The 27,700-nt window shown below is 39.1% G+C and overlaps 1 protein-coding gene across 2 annotated transcripts in view; it reads right to left on the reverse strand.

Moving 5' to 3' along the window:
* The window catches only part of ERAP1 (endoplasmic reticulum aminopeptidase 1), a 37,899-nt gene that overhangs the window by 4,688 nt on the left and 5,511 nt on the right, over positions 1-27,700 (reverse strand). For both annotated transcript variants that reach the window (XM_064274267.1, XM_064274268.1), the window contains exons 2-18: positions 22,980-23,526; positions 21,275-21,413; positions 19,889-20,023; positions 19,067-19,187; positions 18,135-18,289; positions 17,703-17,816; positions 16,179-16,310; positions 14,698-14,829; positions 14,491-14,562; positions 13,008-13,162; positions 11,327-11,406; positions 10,588-10,771; positions 8,377-8,533; positions 7,506-7,690; positions 4,046-4,207; positions 3,047-3,187; positions 1,963-2,044 (exon numbers count right to left, since the gene is read on the reverse strand). In XM_064274267.1, the coding sequence (XP_064130337.1) occupies positions 1,963-2,044; positions 3,047-3,187; positions 4,046-4,207; positions 7,506-7,690; positions 8,377-8,533; positions 10,588-10,771; positions 11,327-11,406; positions 13,008-13,162; positions 14,491-14,562; positions 14,698-14,829; positions 16,179-16,310; positions 17,703-17,816; positions 18,135-18,289; positions 19,067-19,187; positions 19,889-20,023; positions 21,275-21,413; positions 22,980-23,506 (2,673 nt within the window). In that variant the 5' untranslated portion in view covers positions 23,507-23,526. The remainder of the gene's footprint in view (positions 1-1,962; positions 2,045-3,046; positions 3,188-4,045; positions 4,208-7,505; positions 7,691-8,376; positions 8,534-10,587; positions 10,772-11,326; positions 11,407-13,007; positions 13,163-14,490; positions 14,563-14,697; positions 14,830-16,178; positions 16,311-17,702; positions 17,817-18,134; positions 18,290-19,066; positions 19,188-19,888; positions 20,024-21,274; positions 21,414-22,979; positions 23,527-27,700) is intronic.

The following is a 27,700-nucleotide window of genomic DNA, read 5'->3' on the forward strand; positions in this document are numbered from 1 at the left end:
GAATGTAGGACAGCTTGTGAGAAGTGGCTGAGAGCTGGGCAGGAGCCAGGTCATGGCAGTTTTGCACATGGGAGAAGGGAGGGGTTTGGAATTTAGTCTAAGAGCAATATAGTTTCAAAAAGGTGTCAGTCATAGACTGTTCTGCATTTTTAAATTGGAGATTGGTTTGGTATAAGCAAAGTGGCAGGAGGGTGGCCAGTTAGGAGGCTATCGCAGCAGGCCAGTTAAGAGAAGGGAAAGGCCTTGACTAGGGTAAGAGCAGAACAGAGAAGTGGATGGATAAGGTGTGTATAATGGAGGCAGAGCCAAAAGGATACAATGATGAGCTGGATGTGAGGCGAAGGACTCAGGGTGACTCCCACATTTTCAGTGTCAGCAGATGCCCTCCATTATGACAATATCTCAGGCTGTTTGATTTCTACTCCCATCTCAGGCTCTCATTTCCTCTCCCAGAATATTCTTCCCCTAGACAGCTGCACTTCTTTGATCTCTGCTCACATATCTCTTGATCATTCTAGAGAGCAAAACTCAATCCCCTACCGCACACACTCTCCTGACTGTGTCTCACTCCAGAGCATGTAACTGCCTGACAACGTGATTGATTTATTTGTCTGTAATTAACTGCTTCCCCTGGTAAAATTTAAGCTCTACTAAAGTAGGGGCTTTGTTCTGTTCATCATTGTAGCCCTAAAACCTAAAACCATTCCTGGCATATAAGAAGAATATAGTAAATAAGTCCTGAACGAATTAACTAATGAGAAAATATACCAACAAACAAATGAAGGAATGAAATGTTTTGTTGCCGCAGATCTGGTCCCAAAGCCTACAGGCAGCTCTTCAGTCACCACACTGAACACCTTTGCTCAACACCTAACGAGTTTGAGCTTGAATTATTATGTGCAAGTTAATTTTACAAGCCTGGGGGAGGTTTCAGAAATCTGGAGACAAGCTAAGGAATGTGACAACCTTTCATTCCTTTGCATTTTCATAGCTCTTGCCCTACATCAAGTTAGGTCCACTGTGTAACCAGACTACCCAATGGAGCTAGTCCTAAAAATTTAATATTAGGCTCTCAGATTTTATTTAAACACATTTATTTAAACATTTAAAAACTATATAAAAATCTTCACACCACAAACCAAAAAAAACAACTTACCATAGAGTCAATTCTGACTCATAGCAACCACCATAGTACTATATAGTAAACATCATTATAGAAGAGACACCACAAAACAATGACCCACACACCAAATTCCTCAGTTTAGGGCTGGAAGAAATTCTGCCTTCTTGGACAACTTGTATGTTTCATGTTTTTTGTTGTGTTTTGTTGTTGTTGTTTTTTACCAGACAAGGAGGATAACTCATCCTATTTTCTCACTGATCCCTGATTGTTAGGGGAAAAAAAGCTCTGTAGTAAATTTGGGTTAATTCAAAAAAAAAAAAAAAAAAGTCTCTGGTACAGTTATATCCATTATGAAGCTCTTTGTTCTTTAGGTTAACCTTTCTTTTATATATGGGTCTTACAGGTTGCCTGGAGTTCTGTCTGAAACTAGCTGGGATTTATAGTAAATAACAGGAAATCCATGAACTTGGATAAAGGAGCTCTAGAGGCCAGACCTGCCTCTTTCACAATACCTGGGTGATCACTTCCATCGTTTATATCTCTAACTTTTGCTTTTAGCATCCTGAAATAGAGACTAAATCTCTAAAGTTGTTTTAAGTCCTGAAGTTTTACAATGACCGAGTTAAGACCTCTTGACATGCTCAGGAAAAGGCATGATTTTCACACATTTATCTGCGTTTTTTTTTTAATCTGCAACTGATTTTTGATTATGCATAGCATCTAAAAATAACTTCTAAATGACCAAATGCATTTCTAACTTATCCCTTAAAATATTTTGTCTATCCCATGTTTACTGGCCAGTTGTCACTTAACAAGTTGAAAAAGAAAGATGTTTTTACCTCTTCAAGCCAGGTTCTTGTGGAGAATTGATTTGTTGTTCCCATTACCATGTGAGTTATGGAAGGTGAGCCAAGGTCAAACCTAGAAATGGAAATTAACAGAATGCATTGTGAAATATTCATTTAACATGTATTTTCAAGGGCCTCATATGTGTTACAGCATCTAACAACTGGGTAGGCATGAGAGGGAAATAAGACATGATCACTACCCTCCGGTGGGTTAAGATCTAGTTGTAAAAAAGTAAAACACACACAAACAGCTGAATAAAAGATCGTCTCTGTAGTGGGTTGAACGGTGGACCCCCAATAGCTATGCTGAAGTCTAATCCCCAGGACCTGTGAATGTGATCTTATTTGGGAAAGGGGGCTTTTTGGATGTAATTAAGTAAAGGATCTTGAGGTGACATCATCCTGGATTTAGGGTTGGCCCTAAATCCAATGACAGGTGTCCTTATCAAGACAGAAGAAAAGACACAGGGAACAAGAAGAGACAGAAGCAGGGATTGGAGCTATGTAGCTGCAAACCAAGGAAGGCCTGGAGCCACCAGAAGCTGGAAAAGGCAAGGAAGGATTCTCCCCTGGAGCCTTCAGAGGAGTGTGGCCCTGCCAATACCTTGATTTCAGACTTCTGGCCTCCAGAACTGTGAAATACGAATGTATATTGTTATAAGCCACCAAGTTTATGGTCATTTGTTATGGCGGCCACAGGAAACTAATGAAGTATCCATGAGAAAACTGTAGAGATGTAAGTTAGAAATAGTGTTATAAGAGTTAGAAAAAAGCAGACGCGGACAAGCAGAAGTGGTAACGAAAGACGTGGGCTGAACTACGTGGAGGAAAGCTGCAAACACGCCGATGGGCACAGGAAGAGAAGATTCCAGATGGAAAATATTCCTATCCAGATTCATTACTTAGCACTGAATTAGAGTTTCTCATTTCCTCAAGGTATTTCAAGTACTTCTATTTCCTATCTTTAATCATAAAATTTTTTTAGACTGTTACTGTTGATTTACAAATAACAAAGCTAAAACATACCAAAGTTAAGAAACTTATCCAGTTACAGAATAATTTTGATGTGACTTACTTTTGTACAAGTTCATTCCAATTTTTCTTCAGAAACTGCCAGGCCAATGGATATCCCACTGGATTTCTGCCAATAAGTCTAAGAATACCCGGAAACTCCTGAGTTTTTATTATATCTCCCTCAAAACTTTGATCTAATAACCTAGAATGATTAAAAGAAGAAATGTTAGCAATGAATATGTGATGAAAAGTTAAGAATAACTACAATAACTTGTGTGGCAGGGGGGAAACAGTCTGCTAATAATAAAGACCAAAAAGTAAACAGGTAACGAGAGCCCTGATAAACCCTCTATAGCTACATAATAATAATTAACATTTACTTGGTGTTCACAACACCCACTTTCATTAGTCTCTCATTTGCTCCAAAGAATAGCTAAGACGGATATCTGTAGTAAATATGTCTAAGTATGTTACAGCTTTAAAGATTCTCAAATATATACTCATTTACTTATTTTCCCTGGCACTCAAAAAAAAAAACTAGTTGCCATCTAATCAGCTCTGACTCATGGGGATCCCATGTGTTTCAGAGTAGAACTGGGATCCATGGGGTTTTCAATGACTATGATCTTTTAGAAGTAGGTAGGCGGGCTTTTCTTCCAAGGTGCCTCTAGGTGGATTCAAACCACCAACATTTTGGTTAGTAGCCAAACGCTTAACCATTTACACCTCAGAAACCCTGGTGGCATAGTGGTTAAGTGCTACAGCTGCTAACCAAGAGGTCGGCAGTTCAAATCCACCAGGTGCTCCTTGGAAACTCTATAGGGCAGCTCTACTCTGTCCTATAGGGTTGCTATGAGTCAGAATTGACTCGATGGCAGTGGGTTATCCCTAACACACAATCCTCCCTAATTATTTGCTGTACCCTTTAGATATGTGCCTACTTGCATAAATGTCCCCAGCAGAATAGACGGTCCTGGCCAAGAGAATAAAAATAGATGCCAGAATGATCTGATCTAATTCAATCTCCCTTGGCCACATTGAACATAAATGAATTACTCACCACTGAAGCTTTTCCTTATCTTGGCTCGTACAGAGGGCAAATTCAATTTGGTTTTTCTCAGTACTGGACAAAGAAGACTGATATTTACTATAAAGAAATTCCCAGCCTTCAGTGTTCTGGGCCCCCACAGCAAACACCGCCAAGGTCACGTCATTGGGTAAGCTGTGAAAAATAACATTCCCAGTGAGTCTGAGATGTAGTAAGTGTGTTTAGATGCAAAACGGTGACAGTGGTGAACTAATGATCACAGAAGCATACCTGCACATACAGAAAAAATTACTTCTTTCCTTCAGTTACATTTTATGAAAAGCAAGAGAAAATCTCTAAAGGTTTTAAGTAGCTTTCTCAAAAATGTAATGTGAAATGCCACATACCTACATATGCAAAGGACTTTAATGATGCTGGGTACTCTGTAGGTGATCACTTTTCAAGCCAAAAGAAAGAAACTCAAACTAGATTCAAGATTTAGTCTAAGCACACAAGTAAGAAATTCAACAGCATAAGATATAACTGACTTTCCTGGTGAACCTGGGAGAAAAGACCAGGATCTATCCTTTGGAGAAATAAAGGATCCACTAAGTTCTTTGTCCTCAGAGTTCTATCAATGACCAATCCTTGTATTTCCAATTCTGTGTATAAAAGAGGGTTCCTCTGGGAAAATGGCTTCCTCTCCCAGGATGAGGTCACTGAGTTGGGTTTAAAAACTAGAAGAACACACTCCTGGTACGCATCTCTTTAAATGGAAGCACTTTGGTTGTTGGCATAAATGCTTCCTGGGTGGGATTTAAGCTCCAAATATAAAAGGGCTTAAGTGTAGCCAGAATAAGATTTCCAGATATGGTAATACCCTAGCTTGCTGGGACAGTGTCAGCAACTACTCTGCACCTCTGACAGGGATTTTGAGACCCACAAAAGCTACTTTTTTAAAAAAAGTCTGTAATATATATATTACAACATTCATCAATTCAGCATTTTTCTTGTGTACCATTTAGTGACACCAATTACATTATGTTGTGCAACCATCACCTATAAAATGCCAAATTTTTCATCACCTTAAAGAGAAACTCAATGCTTCCTAAACAATGGCCCACAGAAGCTACTCTAAGATGTATTACCTCCAGCCCATTAATGAAACTGCTGTCAGTAAGTTGTGCACCTGTAAAAAGTTGAATCAGCAAACACTGTGTGATACAATGGAATACTACGCATCGATAAAGAACAGTGATGAATCTGTGAAACATTTCATAACATGGAGGAACCTGGAAGGCATTATGCTGAGTGAAATTAGTCAGAGGCAAAAGGACAAATATTGTATAAGACCACTATTATAAGATCTTGAGAAATAGTATAAACTGAGAAGAACACATACTTTTGTGGTTACGAGGCGGGGAGGGAGGGAGGGTGGGAGAGGGTTATTTACTGATTAGTTATTAGATAAGAACTACTTTAGGTGAAGGGAAGGACAATACTCAATACACGGAAGGTCAGCTCAACTTGTCTGGACCAAAAGCAAAGAAGTTTCCGGGATAAACTGAATGCTTCAAAGGTCAGCAGAGCAAGGGTGGGGGTTTGAGGACTATGGCTTAAGGGGACTTCTAAGTCAATTGGCAAAATAATTCTATTATAAAAACGTTCTGCATCCCACTTTGAAATGTGGTGTCTGGGGTCTTAAATGCTAACGGGCGGCCATCTAAGATGCATCAATTGGTCTCAAGCCACCCGGATCAAAGGAGAATGAAGAACACCAAGGTCACACGATAACTATGAGCCCGAGACAGAAAGGGCCACATGAACCAGAGACTTACATCATCCTGAGACCAGAAGAACTAGATGGTGCCCGGCCACAAACGATGACTGCCCCGACAGAGAGCACAACAGAGAACCCCTGAGGGAGCAGGAGAATAGTGGGATGCAGACCCCAAATTCTCACAAAAAGACCAGACTTAATGGTCTGACTGAGACTAGAGGAATCCTGGCGGTCATGGTCCCCAAACCTTCTGTTGGCCCAGGACAGGAACCATTCCCGAAGACAACTCATCAGACATGGAAGGGACTGGACAATGGGTTGGAGGGAGATGCTGATGAAGAGTGAGCTACTTGTATCAGGTGGACACTTGAGACTGTGTTGGCATCGCCTGTCTGGAGGGGAGATAGGAGGGTAGAGAGGGTTAGAAACTGGCAAAATAGTCACGAAAGGAGAGACTGGATGGAGGGAGCGGGCTGACTCATTAGGGGGAGAGTAAGTGGGAGTATGGAGTAAGGTGTATATAAGCTTATATGTGACAGACTGACTTGATTTGTAAACATTCACTTAAAGCACAATAAAAATTATTTAAAAGAAAGTTGTGTGATAGGTATATGCACAATGACAAAAAACAAAAAGAGTAGCTGCTGAGGCTGCTTATATACAACCAAACACCTTACGGGATTTGGTTCCTTGGTTTGGAGGTTTAGGGTCATGGTTTCACGGGACATTCTATCTAACTGGCCTAATAACATGTTCAGTACTTCTGTTATACCTAATTCACTGCATAGTGCCTAGGGTCTTAAGAGCTCGCAAGTGGCCATCTGAGGTAAAACAGTTGGTCTCTATTTGCTTGGAGTAACAGAGGAAGAAGGAGAGTCAGGAACAGGAGAAGGATATGGAATGTGTGACTAATCATCTCCATGAACAACTGCCTCCTTTGCCATAAGACCAGAAGAACTGGATGATGCCCGACTACCATTACTGAACATTCTGATCGAAGATTCTATAGAAGAATCCTGATCAAAAGGGGGAAAATGCAGAACAGAATTTCAAATTCTCATGGAATCTAGGCTTTCTGGTGCCATGGAGGGAGGATAAACCCTTGAACCTATTGCTCTGAGGTAATCTTTAAACCTTAAAGCAAAAATATCCTCTGAAGTCTCCTTAAAAACCAAACAGTAATTTAGCTTAACTAGTAAATAATGTCTGCCTTGAGCATTGTGCTGTTTTAAGATCTATCTATATGAGATCAAATTGACAACCACAACTCAAAAGACAAGAAACTTAAGGGGCAGTGAGTTTATGTTAATGAGGGAGGAACAATTCAGAAAAGGAGGGTGAGAATGGTTGCAAAACTTGAAGAATGTAATCAATGTCACTGAATGGTACATGTAGAAACTGTTGAATTGGTGTATGCCCTGCTGTGTATTTCTCAACCACAACAACAAAAAAGAAAAAAGATGCATTGCCTCTGTTCCTGTCTGGTATGGCCATCTTCATTCTGAGAAGGCTGTATATCTTTGCTATATATAATGGAAATTATTCTAATCCTCTTCTAGTCCCTGATATTTTAATGCAATTTATTTTCCAAAAAAGGGAAGCAGGGGAGATGTGTCTATATTTGTTTTCTCCTAACATTTAAGCACTGATGATGGGACGGAACAGAAAAGATATCTTTCACATTAACACGTTGGTAATTCAGTAAGGACAGACCTCAAATTCCCACTGGATTCCTTCCACTCTCTAAAATAGCCTTCTGCCCTCTCCACACATGGCTGGTACTTGCGCACACAAGCGAGGAGGAGGAGCTGACTCCGCAGCATTCGTTCAGAGACAGAGCCCTCGTCTGTCCACGTCTGCTTATCAATGAGGTCCCTCAGCAGCCTGATGAGGAAGGCCTGCGGGTGTTTGTTGTATGGGGAAAGAAACACGTGTCACTATTACTGTCCCAGGTAATCTCATGTTTATATAACTCATTGTGCCCTCAGGTGATGGTGGCTATTTTTTAAAGCTTAACCTCTCTTATTTTGAAAACAGTTCTGTTTATATTAAATTATAAAATGGGTCAAAAATAAGAAATAATGATGAATGACTTTAATATTTACATAACAAATCTTTTCTAAAGATTTCCTTATCTACTTAAAATCAAGATGAACTTCTACTTTTAAAACAAACTAAAAGAGACAGTTTCTATAACTAAATTTTGAAAGCAGATTATGCAACAGGGCTTCAAGACATTTTGCCAAAAAAACAATTTTGTAGCTCTTTCTCAAAGTACCTGAGTACTAGAAAAATCTTGCTGTTAACCATCTTAAGACAGCAGTAGAATGAAATAAAGATTTTGAACAAGGAGGATCATAATGAATCCAAGAAAATTAAGTATAGAATCTAACAGTGCTGTGCCTATTTTTAATGCCAAAATACACCCAAAATTTTTGCTAATCAATTCAAATACTGAATTTTCATTTGATTTTCTTTAATATAAAGAAATATGTATATAATTGGTGTATGTTCTGCTTTTTTTCACACACACACAAAAACAAACCACAGTTATATAACCATTCGATTAATTTCAGGCTCTTACCTTGAACTGAGTTTCTACTTCATTCATATCTCTTTTCTCCATTAACTTATACATAGGAATTAGCTCATTCAAACCTTGGAACACGGGCATAATTTCTGTTTCATGTTTCAAGTACAGGGTTAAATCCAAGGCTTTTTCAATGGGTAGCTTTCCAATGCTGACCAAGAGACACCATGATGAGCAATTTAAAAGAAAATCCAGAAAATCAACTTTTTGTTTCAAAAGATATTTTAACAATCATCCAGCAAAATATTCAATCAGCTATCAATGCCCCTCATAAGTAATGATTTTTATATTGGTAGTTTTTCTGTTACATATAACACAACACCGAACATGTTTACACTGTGGAGGAAGTTTTCCAAGTATTAATAGAACCAAAGCTAACTTGTGGTTAAAGCCAAACGCAAGTATGTCACCGCCTGTCCCTCCGTAAAACATTGGATCACGTGTGCAACTTCCAGAGTACGAAGGGAATTTCGATTGACGATCCTTCAGGAAGCCTGGCTAGGGAGACTGCCATTCCGTGAAATGGATGAGTCCCCAGTGTAGACACATCCTCTTCTCGCATTTCCAGAAGAAACTGAATATAGATATGAACCCTTCACTATAGAGAGTTGGTGTGAAAGCCTCCGTGGTATGGTAGGCTTACATAAGTAAACACAAAACCCTGTAAGAGTTAAGCAGAAATATGCTATGGAGGGAAGCATTTTTAGGCAGGAAGAAGCAGCTAGATAAGCAACCCTTTTGCATTTTGTCACCCTGGGAGGCCCAATATGGTGGTAAGATACAAGGCCAGAAGAAAGAACTCAACATTCGCGCATAGGGATATTGGGTGTGAGAAGAACATCGTAGAGCTACCCTTTCCACCTGGCTGGCTCCCTCTTAGGACTTCAGTGTTGCCTAAATATTGAAGAAGTCTAAGTTTTAGACTTGGGGACCATTTCTTTAAGAACCATTGTCATGGGGCAAAAAAAAAAACAACTGAATAATGTTTCTTTAACCTCAAGTACTCGAAGGTCATTTGAGTCAAAATTTATAAGCTGCTGTCCATAATGGTGCTATAAAGTTCAGGTATACAGGTCAGGGGAAAAAAAAATGTATATATGTGTATATATATATATATATATATATATATATCTCCTTTAATCCAAAAGATATAATGCAAACATCTTGGGCCTGGACCACTCACTCCCTGAAGTCTTCAAGACTGTTAAAGGTCCAGGCAGGGGAAAAACCTGATCTATGCTAACAGCGCCAGAAAAAGCATGCAGGACTAGGGTCAGCAGACAAGAAGGAGCCAAGGGGCTTCACAAGATGTTGGTGCAGTGGATTAATTACTTCTGTGTGTGGCCTTTCTAGCCATGGTCTTGTAACTCCCACCCAGGTGATTGCGTGATAGGGTAATGATTGTGGCCTACCAAAGGGATTGGTCAGTTTTATCTTAAAAGAGAGCCAATTCCAGAGCAAGGAGAGGAGACCACCACCACCACCAAGGAAGGCGAGACCCAGCAGCAGGAGATGACATGGTAGGCTTCCCGGCCCACTGAGAGACAAAGCTCAGTGCCTTTGGGCAGACACTGAGAGCCAGGGAGAGGCATACCTGTGAGCACACCTGGGGAGACACTATCCTGATGGAAGAATTAATATCCTGAGTGTTCTTGAGCCTGAACTGTAACTGTTACTTCCCTAAGAAACCCCATAATTGTTAGTATGGTCTGTGAGTTGTGTGGCCATTGCAATGAATTATCGAACCCAGTAGAGGGTGTTGTGGGAGGGACGGATGGTGTCAGAGTTGGTAAAGATGGCAGAGATAGGAGGCTTGTCTGGCCTCCACCTCATGGGAATCAGCCTTGGGGTGTTGGGTGTTGATCCTGGTTCTCCTTCCCCCTTGTCGGGTTGAAGGAGGTCAGACACTGCCCCCAAGCTGTTTTTGCTGTTGGTCTCCTGGTTTTCTACACTTTTGCCTCAGTCCAATCTAAGTTGTTTAATGATAAAGATTAAAATACACATTCTTTCCTTCAAGTTACTTACCAGTCACAGACACAAGGTTTATCATTTGGCTAAAAGCTAACGGGTTATTAGAAGCACTTGGTGGCTAACACCCTTCAACTTCTTATTAGCAATCAATCATTTTCATCTATGGATATCAAAAATGTGAATAATAACAGCTGCTTTTAGAAATATACCAAGACTCTGTGCAGCTTGTGTTACCTGACAAGCTGAAATGCGTTGTTAATGAGACTGGCCCGATCATTACTGCTGATGGTTGTGTGTCTTCGTTTTAAGAGGCCAGTCAAAGAATCCCATCCATCATCCTCATAATGCACAATGTAATAGCCATTCATTCCCACGTTAAATTTGATCCATTCCACCTCTTCTGGGAGGATGAGCACATCTATAGCAAATAAAATAAATCATAGCTCCATTTTCTCTCTTGGCTGATAAAAGCTTTTCCGGTGCAGGGCCTGAACAAGGAAACTACAGAAGAGTTTAACATTGAACAATTTGAAATTATCCATTATTTCTTCCAGAAACCAGGAAACAGCAACCCAATACACAAAAGCCAGCACAGGCTTCAGACACCAATTTTGTGAGATTTATAGATCTATGAAAAGAATGCAGCCATGTCTCAGGCCATACATAGAACAGAAGCCAGCTATTTGAAGAAGTCATGGGGAATTTCACTAGAAATCCCTCCTTTTCACCATTACTTAACTTGACTGTTTAATTTTTATCTGGCAAGATACTGACCTTTTTTCACAGGCAGACAGTATTTTAAACCCCACTTTTTTCACTAGAAATTTAAAGCCAAAGATTACCTTGAGATAAAGATTAGCCTTATCCCTGTTGATTTGACCACGATAAATAGTAAAAGAAACAAAGTATTTAAATCCTACCCATTTCCCCAGTTCCTTCTTGAATTAGACTACTTATTTCCACAATAAATTACCTGTTTTTGTCTTGAGCAAAAATCTGTGAACCGAGTCTGATTTGCTGGTAATGAAGGTCAGTGGAACATGCCACAGGTATCTAAAAAAAAAAGGAGGGATGGACTGTTCATTTGTTGATTCAGTTCAGGAAGTGGTAATTAAATCACCTATTATGTGACAGGTGTGGGCTAATTTAGGACCAGATGGTACCAAAACTGCTATAGCCAAGAGCTCAAAATACTACCAGTCTGTTTTGCAGCTTTTTAGGGGGTGCCAGCTCAGGCACTGTTCATCCTCTTGAACTCCTTGAGTAACTGCAGGAACCTGGGCTCAAGTGAGCCCTAAAAACCTATTCAGTGATTGGCCAGTTGGGGTTCAGAGGGCCTAAATTAAAAACTGTGATGGCCAGCTATTGTACAAATGGATATCATGTACCTCCTGAAACCATATACTGAGGAGGACACCACATCGCTTCTGTGGCATTGTTGCCAATGATGCATAACCTGAATCTGATCAGGAAGAAACATCTGAAAACCCAAGAAGGAGATTCTATAAAATAACTTTACCCTTAAAAATGTCAAGGTCAAGAAACGCAAAGACTGAGAAACTGTTTCAGAAAAAAGGGAGACATGATAGCTAAATACAGTATGTGATTCTATATTGAGTCCTGGATCCGATTTTGTTTCTTTTACTATAAAGACACTATTAGGAGAATTGGAAAAAACTGAATAATGGTTACAGATTAGATAATAGTATCACATAAAGTTAATTTCCTAATTTTTGATATAATTGTACTGTGGTTATATATATGAATGTTGATTTTTAGGAAATATCATACTGAAAAATTTAGGGATATAAAGGGGTATCATGTCTCCAATTTACTCGGAAACAGTCCAGAAAAAAAAAAAAAAAGCACTATATATCTATACAGAGAGAAAAAGAATGATAAAACAGATGTGGTGAACAGTTAACATATATCCACGTAAGGAATATATGGGAATTGTTTATACTATTCTTGCTACTTCTCCATAAGCCTGAAATTGGTTCCAGATAAAAAGTTTAAAAATATATATATATATATTGTCCATTCAGGGTCAATCAAATTGCAACATCTTGTATCCTTCTGCATGCAATGTTAAGCTGACGAAAGCCAAAGAAGAGAACTGGTCTCTTGTAATTCCTAGATCATCTAAACTTTTATGTCCTTAGCTCCAAATGAAATGCCAATCACTATGGCAATTTAGTGACAAATTCTCAGATTGAAGCCAATTTCAAGCCAGTAACCTAGAAATGGAGCCCTGGTGGTGCAGCGGTTAAGAGCTTGGCTGTTAACCAAAAAGCCATCTGAATCTACCCTATGGGTCAGTTCTACTCTGTCCTATAGTGTCACTTTGAGTCAGAATTGACTCGACAGCAACGGGATCAGTTTTGGGTTTTAATCTAGAAAGTACCACCTTATCAAACTACAAAACATGAGAATGTTTAAATAATTATACATCATTTTTACCGAAATTAACCAAGGTTTAAATCCACCTTAAATCTTTTGGGAAGGTGGTGGGGCATAAGTCAACTTTAGGGGAAAGGTAGATTCAACTGAAATATAGTAGTGATCAAGGTAAGGACATTATTTCAAAAATAATGTTTCATCCTACAACACAGATGTTACTGAGGCAACAAAATGAGTTTTACTGTCAACATTACCCAGTTTCTGGGGCATCGTCAGGTCGCTTCATATAGTGCTCTTGCTTCATGTGTACGTTCCTTCCTCGCACTGTGATGGTTATCAGGGGAAAGCCCTTCTGCAGCGTCCAGGTGTTCATCATGGTTTTCACATCAAGGCCTTCCTGACGCCAGTGCTGGTTTGTACACAAAAAGGCAGATGCATCACCTGCTTAGACCCAACGTGAGAAAAGAGAGAACTCCAGCTTGTGCCCAAGGGCCTCTACCAGATGACAGCCTCCTCTGTGAGGTTCTTCCTGATCCCTTCCTCTGTTAAACTGCTGCCCCTTTCCTGGCCCTGCTCCCTTCCCACTGCCCCAGGCACAGCACCTCCATGGAGCACTGACTGTCCTCTTTACTTTTCATTTTCCTCTACAAAACATGTATGTCTGAAGAGCAGGTAATGTATCACGTTCTGCTGGGCACGACCTGGGCTAGCATAGCATCAGGAACAAGGCAGTCACATGAGTGAGTGAATGAATGAATGAATGAATGAATGGAGAGAAAATGGCCAAAGTTTCAACACCTACGTAACTACGTTTTCTCTCAACAAGCAAGGTGGAAAAAAAATTTGGTTAAGAATCTGTGCTTCCAGAGTGCTAAGACCGAGATGGCTAACACTCAGCAAACAGTTGTCTACTCAAAGGGAGTTAAGTCCTTTGATAGTAAAAACCTTTTAAGAAAATATTTAAGATCTAGTAAAAGCGTAAAGTAGGCTACATAAAAATCTAGAAACCACTGAATAAAACAATGTCTAAAAAAATAAAAATAAGGTAGACAATATTCTGTTGAACCTCTAGAATTACTGTCAGCTGTCTATTCCATAAGATTTGGACTGTTTCGTAAGACTCAGATGTTATGAATACTTTATAGATTAGCAGTTAAAATTATGGGCTTCTTTTTTTTGAGTTAGATCTAAGTTCAAGTCCCTACTCTGCAATTTAGTAACTTTTTGTCTTAGGATTTAATATTCCCATCTGTAAAAATGGGGAAAATAATAGCAACCCACTCACACCACTCACAGATCTATTGTAAAGAGTATGAGTAAACACTTAACACGTAAGTGTTCAGCATGTGCCTGACTCAAAGTAAGAGCTCCAGATTGTTCACTACCCTTGTTTGTTTTTGTTCACAAATGCAGAGCTGTGGAAATGCCTGACACATCTGCTGATTGACAGAACGCAGCCCCAACCTACAAACATGTCATAAATTAACTGCTTTACAGAGAATGAAACTGAAATTAGTATTGCTGAGAAGAGTTACTAAGGAAGGTTGCACAACCCCCTCTTGTGGATAATTTTCAAGAAAAATGCAAAAGGCTGTCACCCCGGTATAGTTAAATGCAGTCTTATTAAGAGGGTAATATAATCAAGGACCCGAGAGAGATAGACATAGAGATCTCCTTCACAGAATACGGAGTAAAAGGAAGTACTCAGGAGTAACATGTACAAATACAGAGACTTACTGAGGACGAAGATGAATGCTGACCTCTAGAACAAAAGCTATCCATCCCTTTTGTGCCACCTGTAGGACAAATCTAAAAACAGAAAATAGGCACATTATTCTCATTTCCATAGAAAACACTCACAATTCTTTTTGGAGGAATAAACATGATGAAAAAAATATATGAAAAAAAAACCCCACTTGTAGCAATACACAAAAGCATACTCACACTTGCGATACTATTCCACAGGTCCTCATTTTTTGTGTTTTTATAGCTATACTTCTGGAGATACTGTACAATGCCACTTTTAAATGTGTCGGCACCAAGATAATCTCTTAACATATTCAGAATACAAGATCCCTGAAAAGATCATATGAATAACTGTTATCTATACTTTGGTTGCAATTTAATCTATCTTCACATTTTATTTTGGAGTAATTATTTTATAATGCAACTACAGTAACATGTAACAAATTTTGAAGCAGTCAGAGGTGGATTTGTCTAGGCAAAGGATCTAACCATGATTGTTTATGCTTTTAGTTCACTGGGGCCATTATTTTCTATCTGTAATCTATGGGGCAAATTAACATCATCTGCCAGTTGCCATTATTCACGTGTGAATGGGCAATGGTGCAAATTAAATATTGGACCTTGGACCACCACCTGTCTCTCCCACTGCCACTCCTGGGATACAGGAGTACAATGCAATGTGAAGCACTAGAGATGGAAGCAGAAGTAGATACCAGGTAAGAAATGGTGGGGAGGTACAGGGGGCCCAGGAAGTCTTGAGAACCGAAGGCTGAGAGGGCAAGAGTATCAATGAGAATACTGGCAAGAGAGTTCTGTGTTCCTGTGTTAAGAGCTCCTCCCCTCCCATTACTGTAGACCACGGGCCACAAACTCAAGTGCCTACAGAAGCCAGACAGGTGATGTAAATGAGGGACTTAGCTCAAGGGTAAGAAAAATACTCTTTCCCACTCCTTTTCCTGGTACACTTTTGATGGAGATATGAGAGCAAGAAATGTTTCACTTTGCTACAAGAAAAACAATAGCTAAGCAGAATGATCAGTGAGGAGAGGACAACCGAAATGGTCAAGAATGGTAGGGATAATGGAAAAGTAGAACACTGATCTTATAAAGAAGGACCCACAACTTAGCGCTAGTCAACGTTACCAAGGAAAATTCAGGCCCAGTGTAGCCAAACTTCTAATTTTTTTGTTTTGCTTTGTTTTCAAAAACTGGAAATGTGGGTTTTGTATAAAACTTTCCAATTATTAAACGTCGGCAACAATTTCCAACTCTGTTATTAAACACACTCTGCAGGATGATACTGTGCAGTTCAAGAAAATAAACCAGCCTGAAGCACTGAAAGGTAAACCAAACAGGGCAGGGATTTTTACCTGGTACATAGCTGATGCTCAGTATCTGCATGCTGACTGATGAATAAAAGGAACAATTTTTATAGGCCATGATTTTTCAATTTAGGGCAGAGTAAATGAATAACTTACCATAATATAACCTTTAGAATTATAAGCCAAGCAGAAAATTAGCCCCCAAATAATGAAATCTAGCCAGCAAAAGTCAGAACAGAAGGCATTCAATCTTGGTTGTTCCTCTGAGGGAAAAGCTACCCACAATCACACCTATAACCTTCCCCACCCCGTATTTATAACTTTAGTGTCCAAACTGTACTCATAATCTCTTTATACCTTTTCATAAGAAACATCATCAAATATTTCCCGAATCTCAGCAGGATTCTCCACAGGAGTGGACACAGGGTGTGAGGAATTCAATGCATCTACTTCCATTGCATTAAAACACTTGCCAAGGAAATAATCTTCCTATTGAGATGTAAAAAAAAAAAAAGAGCATCACTTACAACTTATATTTAGAGAAAAAATATGAAAGAAGGAAAGTCTGATTTGTGATAATAAGTTTATACTTCCAATTTCTGGGCCAACCAATTCCATATTTCTAGAGTTGATGAAATAAAATAGATCTACAGTTTTCTAAAGAGCATCCAAGAAAGTGATTTTAGAAAAATATTTTAGATTTGGTTCACCATAAATAGTTATCACTTATAATAGAAAAAAAAAAAAGGATTAACTTAAAAACAAACCCATGACATCTACAGCCAAATAGTGCAAACAGAAACAAAACAATTCAGTTATTTCAACATTTTCAATCTTCATCTATAATATTCTAAAGCAAAGAATTGTAGCTTTAAAACCATGTAGTGAAAGAAGAAAAAAAGAACAAATTTCAGCCACAGACTGATTTATTTGAGCACATTAACCCAACAGAATAATATGCATCCTTGATTATTTTCACTATTGAAGATTATGGGAAAATACAGGAAAATATTTATGATCCATTGCAGTGTAATGAAGGAGCCCTGGTGGCACAGTGGTTAAGTGCTCGGCTGCTAACTGGAAGTTTGGTGGTTTGACCCATCGGTCACTCCTTGGGCAAAAGATGTGGCAGTCCACTTCCCTAAAAATTTATAGTCTTGGAAACCCTATGGGGCAGTTCTACCCTTTCCTATAGGGTCTCTATGTGTCAGAATTGACTCGATCACATTGGGTTTGGTTTTTTGGGGTAGTGTAATGATAATGTGAACATTATACTTAGAGCTCTATATAATTAAGTTATGTGTACACAAAGATGAAAACGAGAAATAAATACATGGAAATGAAAGTAAGTGTTGTAACAGGGTAAAGGATCATTTTTTACACAAATTAAGTTTCCTTCTCATTTTTCGGCATGGGATTTTCACAAGTTAAGCATGTAACTTTTAAAATAAACACAGATTCCAAAGCATTAAATTTGTGACCCATGAGTCTAGGTTCATATGCAATCAAATTTGCAGTTACCTTAATTATAATTCATTTGATTTGACAAGTAAGGTCCTATTAAGAGCGATCTATACCTAATATTTATGCAGTGAACAATATGAAGGCTGAGGAAATGATAGAAAGCAAACAGGCTATTCTTTCTATTTAATATTAAGAGAAGACAAAACTTAACACTTAATTTTATAGCAATCATAGATTCACAACCTAGTCTGGAAATAAGTGTGATATATCTCAAAAGTTAATTAGTATTTTAAAAGCTACAAGGAAGTTATTAATTAAATCGTTCTGTGAACTCCATAATCAAAGATTAGTAAATACTTTCCGGCAACATCGAACAAAACAAAAGACTAACTTAAAATGTAAATAAAGACTTCTTACAACTTTCAGCTCTGGATGGGTCACCCTGACAGACACATATTCCATAAACTTGGCAAATCCCTCATTTAGCCAAAGATCATTCCACCATTCCATGGTGACCAGGTTCCCAAACCACTGAAAGGAAAACAACACTATGATTATTCACATACGTCAATGGAGACTGGATTATCTACACAGCCATAAACATACGGTATGTCAGTTTATGAATGTTACCATATATTTATAGTATTTGTGTTTTATTAAAGTACAAAAAAAACCTTCGATATGCATTATAAAACATGAAACCTAAACTTATTAAAGGAAGAATGTTCCCTATGAGAAAAAAGACAAAGTGAAATGATCTACACAATATATGAAGAGCCTCACATGTTCCATAAAAGCAATATATGTAGTTTCAATACCCCTTTTAAAAGTGTGATTGAGCATCCATACCTGGTGGGCAAGTTCATGGGACACAATCATTGTGATGCCAAGCTTACTTGATGCAGAAGACTTTTCCGCATCAAACAATAAAGACGACTCTCTATACGTTGTGAGTCCCCAGTTTTCCATTGCACCGGATTGAAAGTCAGGAATAGCAGCAAGATCTTGGGAAAGAAGAAGAAAAATACATTACCAATCTCTAAGCTTGCCCAAGTATGGCTGGAGTAACCCTGAGAATGGGTGGAGTTCAGGGCCAAAAGTTAAGCTGGCAGTGCAGAATTATGGAATTCTAGACTGAAGGACCGAAGATTCCCTTTCACGATGGAGGAAAGGGACTCAGTGACCTGCTCGGAATCACTCTGCTCTGTGAGATGAATCCACACTTGGGTCACAGGCCTCCTCACTCCATTTCTAACTTTCTGCCGAGGAGCTTGAGGACTGAATAACCTTAACAAATGCCTCGACAATCTATATTCAATGCCACAGGCCCACATATAGCTAAAAACCAAAATACAATATTTTTAAGGGCTCATGTAAGAAAGAAAATACAGATTCTCTTACACTGTGCAAATGTATTCACACACAAAAAAAAGTATTGGGCACCCTCTATATTTCTACCAAGCCTGTGCCAACAATGAAAAGATGTATCTTGCCCACTAATATAATTGAGTTTATCTTTCAAGTCAGAGAGCAAAACTGTCCCCTTGCCATGTGCCCCAAGAGTTGCTTTTACTATCTACTTTAACTGTCCACAGAAGCTCATTGCATAGATCGGGGTGAGGGGACACTCAGGAGGAGCAACCTGATGTCTAGTGTTTGCTAGGGTTTTTACAGCCTGAGGGGCTATTGCAATTAACCACAGGGGAGCCAATTCTGAGTATATAATCTATGATCAGAGTCATCAAATGCCACAATTTCTAGTATCTGGGCAAAATCTCTACCTTGTTTGGGTAAGGGATATGGAATGCTGAAATAATCCTCATAAAATTCCAGAAGAGTCACTGCGGCGTCCAGTGCGTAATCAGCTTGATTTATCTTGTCTGGAACTGCATATACAGAAACCTGAAGAGAGGACCAAGAAAGCCATTTGAACACCATGGCAGCTTCCCTCCACAATAATGAGAAGACTGACATTCAGTCTGAAGCCTCAGAGAGATATGAATGCCAGTATTAAAGGATACACTTGGAGCTCCATTTTCTGTAGAAATCCTCACTGTATCTGATCAACCATTCTTCTGAAAACAATTACAGATGCTGGATAACATATACAGAAAATATCTTTTAAAATGTTTTCATGAGGTGGCAAAGAAAAAAAAAGGAAGACTTAGAGGTCAAAAGAAAATGACAGCTGGTTACTCTTACTCTTACTCTCTTACTCTTACTTCGTTCCCACACTCAGATAGTGACATTCACTTACAAAGTGTAGAACATTATAGCTATAAATAACCTTAGAAACCATTACAGGATTTATTCTAATTTCTAAATTTTAAAGAAAAGTAAGCCAAGTTCAGAGGAAGTAGGCCCAAGGTCAGAGAACAGGTTAGTGGTAGAGCAAGGACCACGACCCAGGCCAGGCTAAGTTATTGTTATGAGAACAGCACTGTGAGAAAGAGCCTCTGTGACAATAAGGCGACCACCCAATCCAGTTTGCCTGAGGCTAAGCGGGGGGTTCCCAAGTTGTGAGATTTTTCGGTTTTAAAATCAAGATAGTCCCAGGCAAACCAGGCCAAGGTGGTCAACTGATCTGACAATCACTGGTTCACCTTGACTCCGCTCTTGGTCATCTTGCTGACAGACTTAAAATCTGAAATAATGAAGGCCACCAGGTACGTGCTCATCTTCACCGTGACGTCAAAATGGTCTTCTATGAGTCCTTTGGCAATAGTCACAGATTTCACCTAAAATTAGAGTAACTCATATTATCGAATAATCGAGTCATCCAATACATTAAAAACACTTTATATAGAGAAATTGCCAGATTACCATACATAATATTGAAAATATGCGGTATATTTATACGATTATTCTATATTTTCTCTTTCCAATATCTATAATTGATATTAAGGTCAAATTATTTACTTAATTTTTTTATTAAGATATAATTCACACTGTAAAATTCACGGTTTTAAAGTGTACAATTCAGTGGTTTTTAGTATAATTCACTGAGTTGTACAACCATCACCACTCAATTCTTTTAAATATTCCAGACAATAATAAAATGATGCATATTTGATATATGTGGATCGAAAATAAAGCAAAACTGAGCTTCCTGGTTTTGCAAAGATATGGTCTACTTGTCCAGGAAGCAGGTCTGAGAATTATCTGTAAATGCAAACCAAGTCTGTATTCTAAACTAGGTTATTCTGTTTTCCTGTAAAACTAAGAGCAACGCATGCTTGTGCCTGACCCTGCAAAGCCTCTTCCAAACTCTGATTTGCTTCATGGCAATCAGCTTTTAAGTGCAATCAGGGAGCAGCCTTGCAGGATGAGGTGTGGGGAATAGGGTACAGTCTAGGAGGTCTGCTCCCAGAGGAGAAAATCCAGTGCCTCAGCAGACACAAAGCACTAAGGAGGGACCATGGAATGAAGACCAGCCAGAACTAGCCTGGGGAACACCTGGCTAATAGGCTTTTTTCCTCTAATCTCATTCCCACCTCTATTCCTATGCCTCCTCCCTCTTCTTAATACTCACCAGCTACGGTAACTGCTTGTCACCCAGCTGCTGATAACCAACCTAGGTTCGCTCCTGTAGGACCCCAAATTACCTCTTCTTTTTAAATTACCTCTTCTATCCACCTGCAGGAATCCCTGGGTGGTGAAAATGGTGAAATGCTTATTAGCAGTAATGATCTGGAATGCCACTCTTAATGGTGCCCTGAATCTGGTCTGTTTTCCTCGGAGTCTTGTCCTCTTTTGGGGAGGCAGGGGGGATTTTTTTCATTGACTTAAGATAAATTGTGGATTAAAACAAAAGTATAAAAAAGGAAAAAAAAAAGCATAGGTTGGAAACAAAAAGGTTAGCAACTATCTGTCAGGCAGTAAATCAATTAGAACAGGTGGCCCCAGTGTGACCTGTCACTGGGGTAATGCAAGTCACAGCAAACCAGTAGATATTTCATACGAGTGGAAATACAGAACTTCAGGCTTACCAAAGGCATATTGGAGATGGCCAGGTGTCTTGGCTCCCTTCTGATCTTGACTGAGAAACTCGCTTTCAGGGCAGGTTCATCAAAGCAGGGAAAGGCCATTCGAGCTGCCGTAGGTTCAAACTGTGTTGATGCAAGTACCCTAAAATTGTGGCCGGTGAAATAAAAATACAGCATGAAGCACCAGGGACTCTAGAACAGCTTTTCTGTTTTTTTAATTCCTAAAGTTACCATAGATTGATGGATTTCACTACTAAAAAAATAATAATCTTTTATATGGCAAATGCAATTATAAGCCAAGTAAAAAAGCAAATAAGAAACTCAAAAAAAAAAAAAGCATACTTGACAAAGGGGTCTGTAGCCTTCACAAAAATTGGTAAGGAAAAAACCAAACAAGTGGAATAGGAAGAAAGATCATAGGCAGGCAATTCACAAAAGAAGAATCTACAAACAGCCAATAAAGATCTCAAAAGCTGCACAACTGCCTTAATAGCCAAAGTTATACAAATTAAGGGGATGTATCACTTGTTGGCTTTTTGGCTCTCTTTAATTACCCAGTGTTTGTTAAGTGAGGAAATTTGGCAAATGTGATTAGATGCTGTTATTAGCTTTTTAGGAGCCCTGGTGGCACAGTGGTTAAGAGTTTGGCTGCTAACCAAAAGGTCGGCAGTTTGGATCTACCAGCTGCTCCCTGGAGACCCTATGGGGCACTTCTGTTCAGTCCTATAGGGTGGCTACAAGTAGGAATTGACTCGACGGCAACGGGTTTTTTTAATTTTGGTAGACACTTTGACTTAACAATTTTATTTCTAAGGATTTATTCTAAAAAATGATTTAATTATACAAAGGTACAAACACAAAGATGTTCATCAAAGTGTTGTCACTGATACTGAGAAGTTGGAAACAACCTAATTCTATCAATGAGAGATTAGTTAAATCAATGCACAAACACGTAACAGACTACAATAAAGTCATCAAAATGTGGATGTGTACTGATAGTCATCAACAAAATATCTTCCCAATATATTATGTAAAAAACTCCCCTGTAAATCAGAACATCTAAGGTAATTCCATTTACATAAAATAGCGGGTATGCATATTCAGAGAGAAGTCTGGAAGGTTGTTCCCCGTAAAACAGAAATAGTGATTATTTCTGGGGTTACAGTTGGGGTAAATTTTACTTTTTTTTTTTTTTTTTTCATTCTTTTTGGTAGCATTTGACTTTTTTAACCTCTAGAAAATAATGCAGAATCAGAAAAATAAGTTAGTATAATCCACAAATAAAATTTGATTTTAAAATTCACAATGAAATCTCTCAAAATGAGTCACCTCCTTAAGAACAGAACCAAAACAAGGTAGGTAGGGATCCTTAAAAAAGTTTTAACTGAGAGGAAAAAAAAAAATTGTTCTAACAGGCCAAAAAGAATTAAAACAATTTATTATATCTCAGAAATATAGCTAAATAAACAAAAAGGTATTATTCTGATACTGGGAACAAAACTGGTTGAAAGAAGATAACAAATGAGAACAGGAAAGGATGGGGAAAAGTATGGGCCATTTTTAACTCTATAGAAGATGCAAATACAAAGAAAGGGTTCAGTGATAAAGGGAGTTTTAAAGGGCTGTCCACCTGAAAAATTAAATTTAGTGTGGGTAGCACTTGAAGCCTTAAAAAAAAAAAAAAAAGAATAGAATAGAAAAGAATTACCTCACTTCCCCTTCCTTGGTTCTATAGGTGCTTTTATAAAAGCCATGGAAACTCTCAGAAAGATTGCCAGCATACTCAATGACAATCGTGTACAGAACTCCAACAAGGAGGGGCTCAGGAGCCAGAAGAGCGATTTGCTCATGAGGCGTGTATTCCAGGACCCTCAGGGGATCTTCAGACTGTCTCTCTCCAGCCCCTTTCCTGAGGGTCGCCTTAGATATTTGCAGGCGGTGACTATGCAGGATAATGGTACTGGTGGGCTGGCTGGCTGTGATTTCTATCTCTGTAGTTCCCCAGAAAGTCAGAGTGGTAAGGTTTGCATGGATCATGAGATCATAATGAACTGGGATGACATGCTCTGGGAGTCGCACTTTATTCCAAGGAAATGGTGCCCCATTACTAGCTTCTGGAGCTGTAGTATCACTACTCCGGCACCATGAAGGAGCTGACACAATGAAGAGAGTCACCAGTGAGAAAAGCAGAAATGACACAGTTGCAAGTGGCCACTGGAGGAACAGAGATGTCATCTTCTTCTTGCTCAAGATACCTAGTGGAACAAATATTTAAAAACAAAACAAACAAAAAAAATAAGTTATTAAAATGTTACCAAAACAGCTTAAGTTCAAAATTTACCTACCCAGAATTAATATAAATACAAATCCCATAAATACTAGGTCTTTTCCTGAAAGTAAAATTACCTTCCCTGTGTTACTGATTCACAGAATAAAAAAGTTTATGGTTAACAGCAATCATTCGTTTTTGTTGTTATTGCTAGCTATTGTTTTGTTTTTACTGTTTTTATTGAGTAGGCTCCTGACTCATAGTGATTCCACGCACAACAGAACGAAAGGCTGCCCAGTCTTATGTCATCCCCATGATTGATCACAAATCAAATTGTTGTGATCTATAGGGTTTTCATTGGCTGATTTTTGGAAGCAGATTGCCAGGCCTTTCTTCCTAGTCCATCTTAGTCTAGAAATTTCACTTAAACTTGTTCAGCCTCATAGCAATATGTAAACCACACCGCTGACAGACAGGTGGTGGCTGCATAAAAGTAGCATTGGTCCAGAATGAAACCCATGTGAGCTCAGGTAATGGGTTCTAATTCCTTCAAGCTCTGACCAGGTAAGAAAAGTAGCAAGGCTACAATGTGGATCCCTCAAACTAATATGGCCACTGAGATTCTCCCTCTGTGAGGTAAGTCACAGTTCTCAACTCTGGTTGCATACTGACATCACCTAGAAAGCTTTTTTTTGAGCCCTGGTGGCACCGTGGTTAAGAGCTCAGCTGCCTACCAAAAGGCCTGCAGTTCAAATCCACCAGCTGCTCCTTGGAAACCCTATGAGGCAGTTCTACTGTCCTATAGGGTCGCTGTGTGTTGGAATCAACTCGATGGCAACAGGTTTAGAAAGCTTTTTAAAACTATTGATGCCCGGACCCCTAATGAGAACGATTAAGTTGGTGAAGAGGTCAGCACATCAGATTTTTTTTAAAAAATCCCAAATATTTCATTATGGAGTCAGCACTGACAACTACGCACATAATCCTTGTCTCCATGAGTTGGAACCGACACAGTGGCAACCAGTTTGGTTTTGGTCCAACCCTGGTCTTATCCTTTGAGCCTCACGTGGTGAGCCACTATTTCAAGGTAGTAACTGATGTGTTCTCCCCAACCCCTCACTCTCCATCCTGCCCCCTTCCCAAACACACAGTATAGCTACCTATCTCCCCTACCAAGTGGATCTGGATGCTAAACAGAAAGGGTATTAATCCAGTAGAGACAGTCAGCCACTGAGACACCACAATCCTAACTCAAAAGGCATGATGCAGATGAGGCAGAAAGGAGATCTGAGCAGGGAGAACAGGTTTTGTTCTGTTCGTTTTGTTTTGTCTAGGAGCCAATACAAGAACACGTCCAGCTACAGAGGAGCAGAGCGATTGGGAGAAGAATAAAGCTTAAACAGCAGCGTGGGCAGAAGCTCCTGCCCTGCCTCCTCAAGCAGAATCCCAGGGCAGGGGGCAAAGTAACAGCTTCTCCCTGCAGTTCAGAGCCAGAGAGTAAACGGACCCTGTGTCCTGCTTCCAGCAGCTTACTGGGTGTGGCCTGTGTCCCAGATAGTAGAGAAGGCAGTGGAGATGGCAGGTTCAGGCATGAGAGGACTCTGGAAGTCCCTGAGTTTTATCCAACGGCCCAGGAAAAGATCTCAAAATTCCAACTGGTTCTGAGCTGACAGCAAGGCCTGTGGGTTGCTGTGGGGTTTGTGGTGAGAGCGCGCATTAAACACTTTGTAGAACTGAGTCCACAAGGGGCCAAAGAGAACATGGCTATATCTCAAGGACAACGCAGTGCCAGGCAACCAAAACGGGACATGTAATATTGACAGCATAAATGTCAGAATTTATTCACCCACAGTTAATAGATAAAAGATATAAACTTTACTGAAAAGAAAAATTACCTAAACTTTGTACTGTTGATTTAACTAGCAGAAAAAAGTTTACAATTAGCAACAGTAATTTTGTGCTCCACTAAGTTTTCTTCTCCATTGAATCCTTCATAGAATTCTATTTTAGAACTTGTAATACCTTATTGAACTTATTTTGTTTACATATCTGTTTCTCTTTACTAAATTTTTAAGCAGCCCAAGGCAGGGACTGTGCCTTATTGGACTGGTACATGGTAAATGCTCACTGAATGTTTGAGATCAGATTGAAATGAAGTACCCCTCCCTTAAGCCACCAGACTAAGTAATTTCCCAAAAACAGTTCTTCAAAGATTCCCTCCGAACCAGATAAGGATGTCCTTTACCACTGCTCTTATTTAACATTGTGTTGGAGGTCCTAGCCAGAGCAATTCGGCTAGGTAAAGAAATAAATGGCACCCAGACTGGCAAGGAAGAAGTAAAAGTATCTCTATGAGCAGATGACATGATCTTATACACAGAAAACCCTAAGGAATCCTCCAGAAAACTACTGAAACTAATAGAAGAGTTCAGCAGAGTATCGGGATAGAAGATAAACATACAAAAATCAGTTGGATTCCTCTACACCAACAAAAAGAGCATCGAAGAGGAAATCACCAAATCAATGCCATTTACAGTAGCCCCCAAGAAGATAAAATACTTAGGAATAAATCTTACCAGAGATGTAAAAGACTTATACAAAGAAAACTACAGTACACTTCTGGAAAAAACCAAAAGAGACTTACATAAGTGGAAAAACGTACCTTGCTCGTGGATAGGAAGACTAAATGTTATAAAAATGTCTATTCTACCAAAAGTGATCTATACATTTAATGCAATTCCGATCCAAATCCCAACGACATTCTTTAATGAGATGGAGAAACAAATCACCAACGTCATATGGAAGGGAAAGAGGTTCCGGATAAATAAGGCTTTACTGAAAAAGAAGAACAAAGTGGGAGGCCTTACTTTACCTGATTTTAGAACCTATTATACCACCACAGTAGTCAAAACAGCCTGGTACTGGTACAACAGACACATGGACCAATGGAACAGAATTGAGAATCCAAACATAAATCCATTCACATATGAGCAGTTGATATTTGACAAAGGCCCCAAAACAGTTAAATGGGGGAAAGACAGTCTTTTTAACAAACGATGCTGGCATAACTGGATATCCATCTGCAAAAAAATGAAACAAGACCCATACCTCACTCCATGCACAAAAACTAACTCCAAGTGGATCGAAGACCTAAACATAAAGACTAAAACGATAAAGATCATGGAAGAAAAAATAGGGACAACATTAGGAGCCCTAATACATGGCATAAACAGTATATAAAACATTATTAAGAATGCAGAAGAAAAACTAGATAACTGGGAGCTCCTAAAAATCAAACACCTATGCTCATCCAAAGACTTCACCAAAAGAGTAAAAAGACTACCTACAGACTGGGAAAAAGTTTTTAGCTATGACATTTCCAATCAGCGTCTGATCTCTAAAATCTACATGATACTGCAAAAACTCAACTACAAAAAGACGAATAACCCTATTAAAAAATGGGCAAAAGATATGAATAGACACTTCACTAAAGAAGACATTCAGGTAGCTAACAGATACATTAGGAAATGGTCATGATCACTAGCCATTAGAGAAACACAGGTCAAAACTACCATGAGATTTCATCTCACTCCAACAAGGCTGGCATTAATCCAAAAAACACAAAATAATAAATGTTGGAGAGGCTGTGGAGAGATTGGAACACTTACACACTGCTGGTGGGAATGCCAAATGGTACAACCACTTTGGAAATAAATTTGGCACTTCCTTAAAAAGCTAGAAATGGAACTACCATACGATCCAGCAATCCCATTCCTCGGAATATATCCTAGAGAAATAAGAGCCTTTCCCTGAACAGATATATTCACACCCATGTTTATTGCAGCACTGTTTACAATAGCAAAAAGATGGAAGCAACCAAGGTGCCCATCAACGGATGAATGGATAAATTATGGTATATTCACACAATGGAATACTATGCATCGATAAAGAACAGTGAGGAATCTGAAACATTTCATAACATGGAGGAACCTGGAAGGCATTGTGCTGAGTGAAATTAGTTGCAAAAGGACAAATATTGTATAAGACCACTATTAGAAGAACTTGAGAAATAGTTTAAACTGAGCAACATTCTTTTGTGGTTACGAGAGGAGGGAGGGTGGGAGGGTACGAGAGGGGTATTCACTAATTAGTTGGTAGAT

Source organism: Loxodonta africana, chromosome 2 (genome assembly GCF_030014295.1).
Source record: "Loxodonta africana isolate mLoxAfr1 chromosome 2, mLoxAfr1.hap2, whole genome shotgun sequence".
NCBI lineage: Eukaryota > Metazoa > Chordata > Mammalia > Proboscidea > Elephantidae > Loxodonta > Loxodonta africana.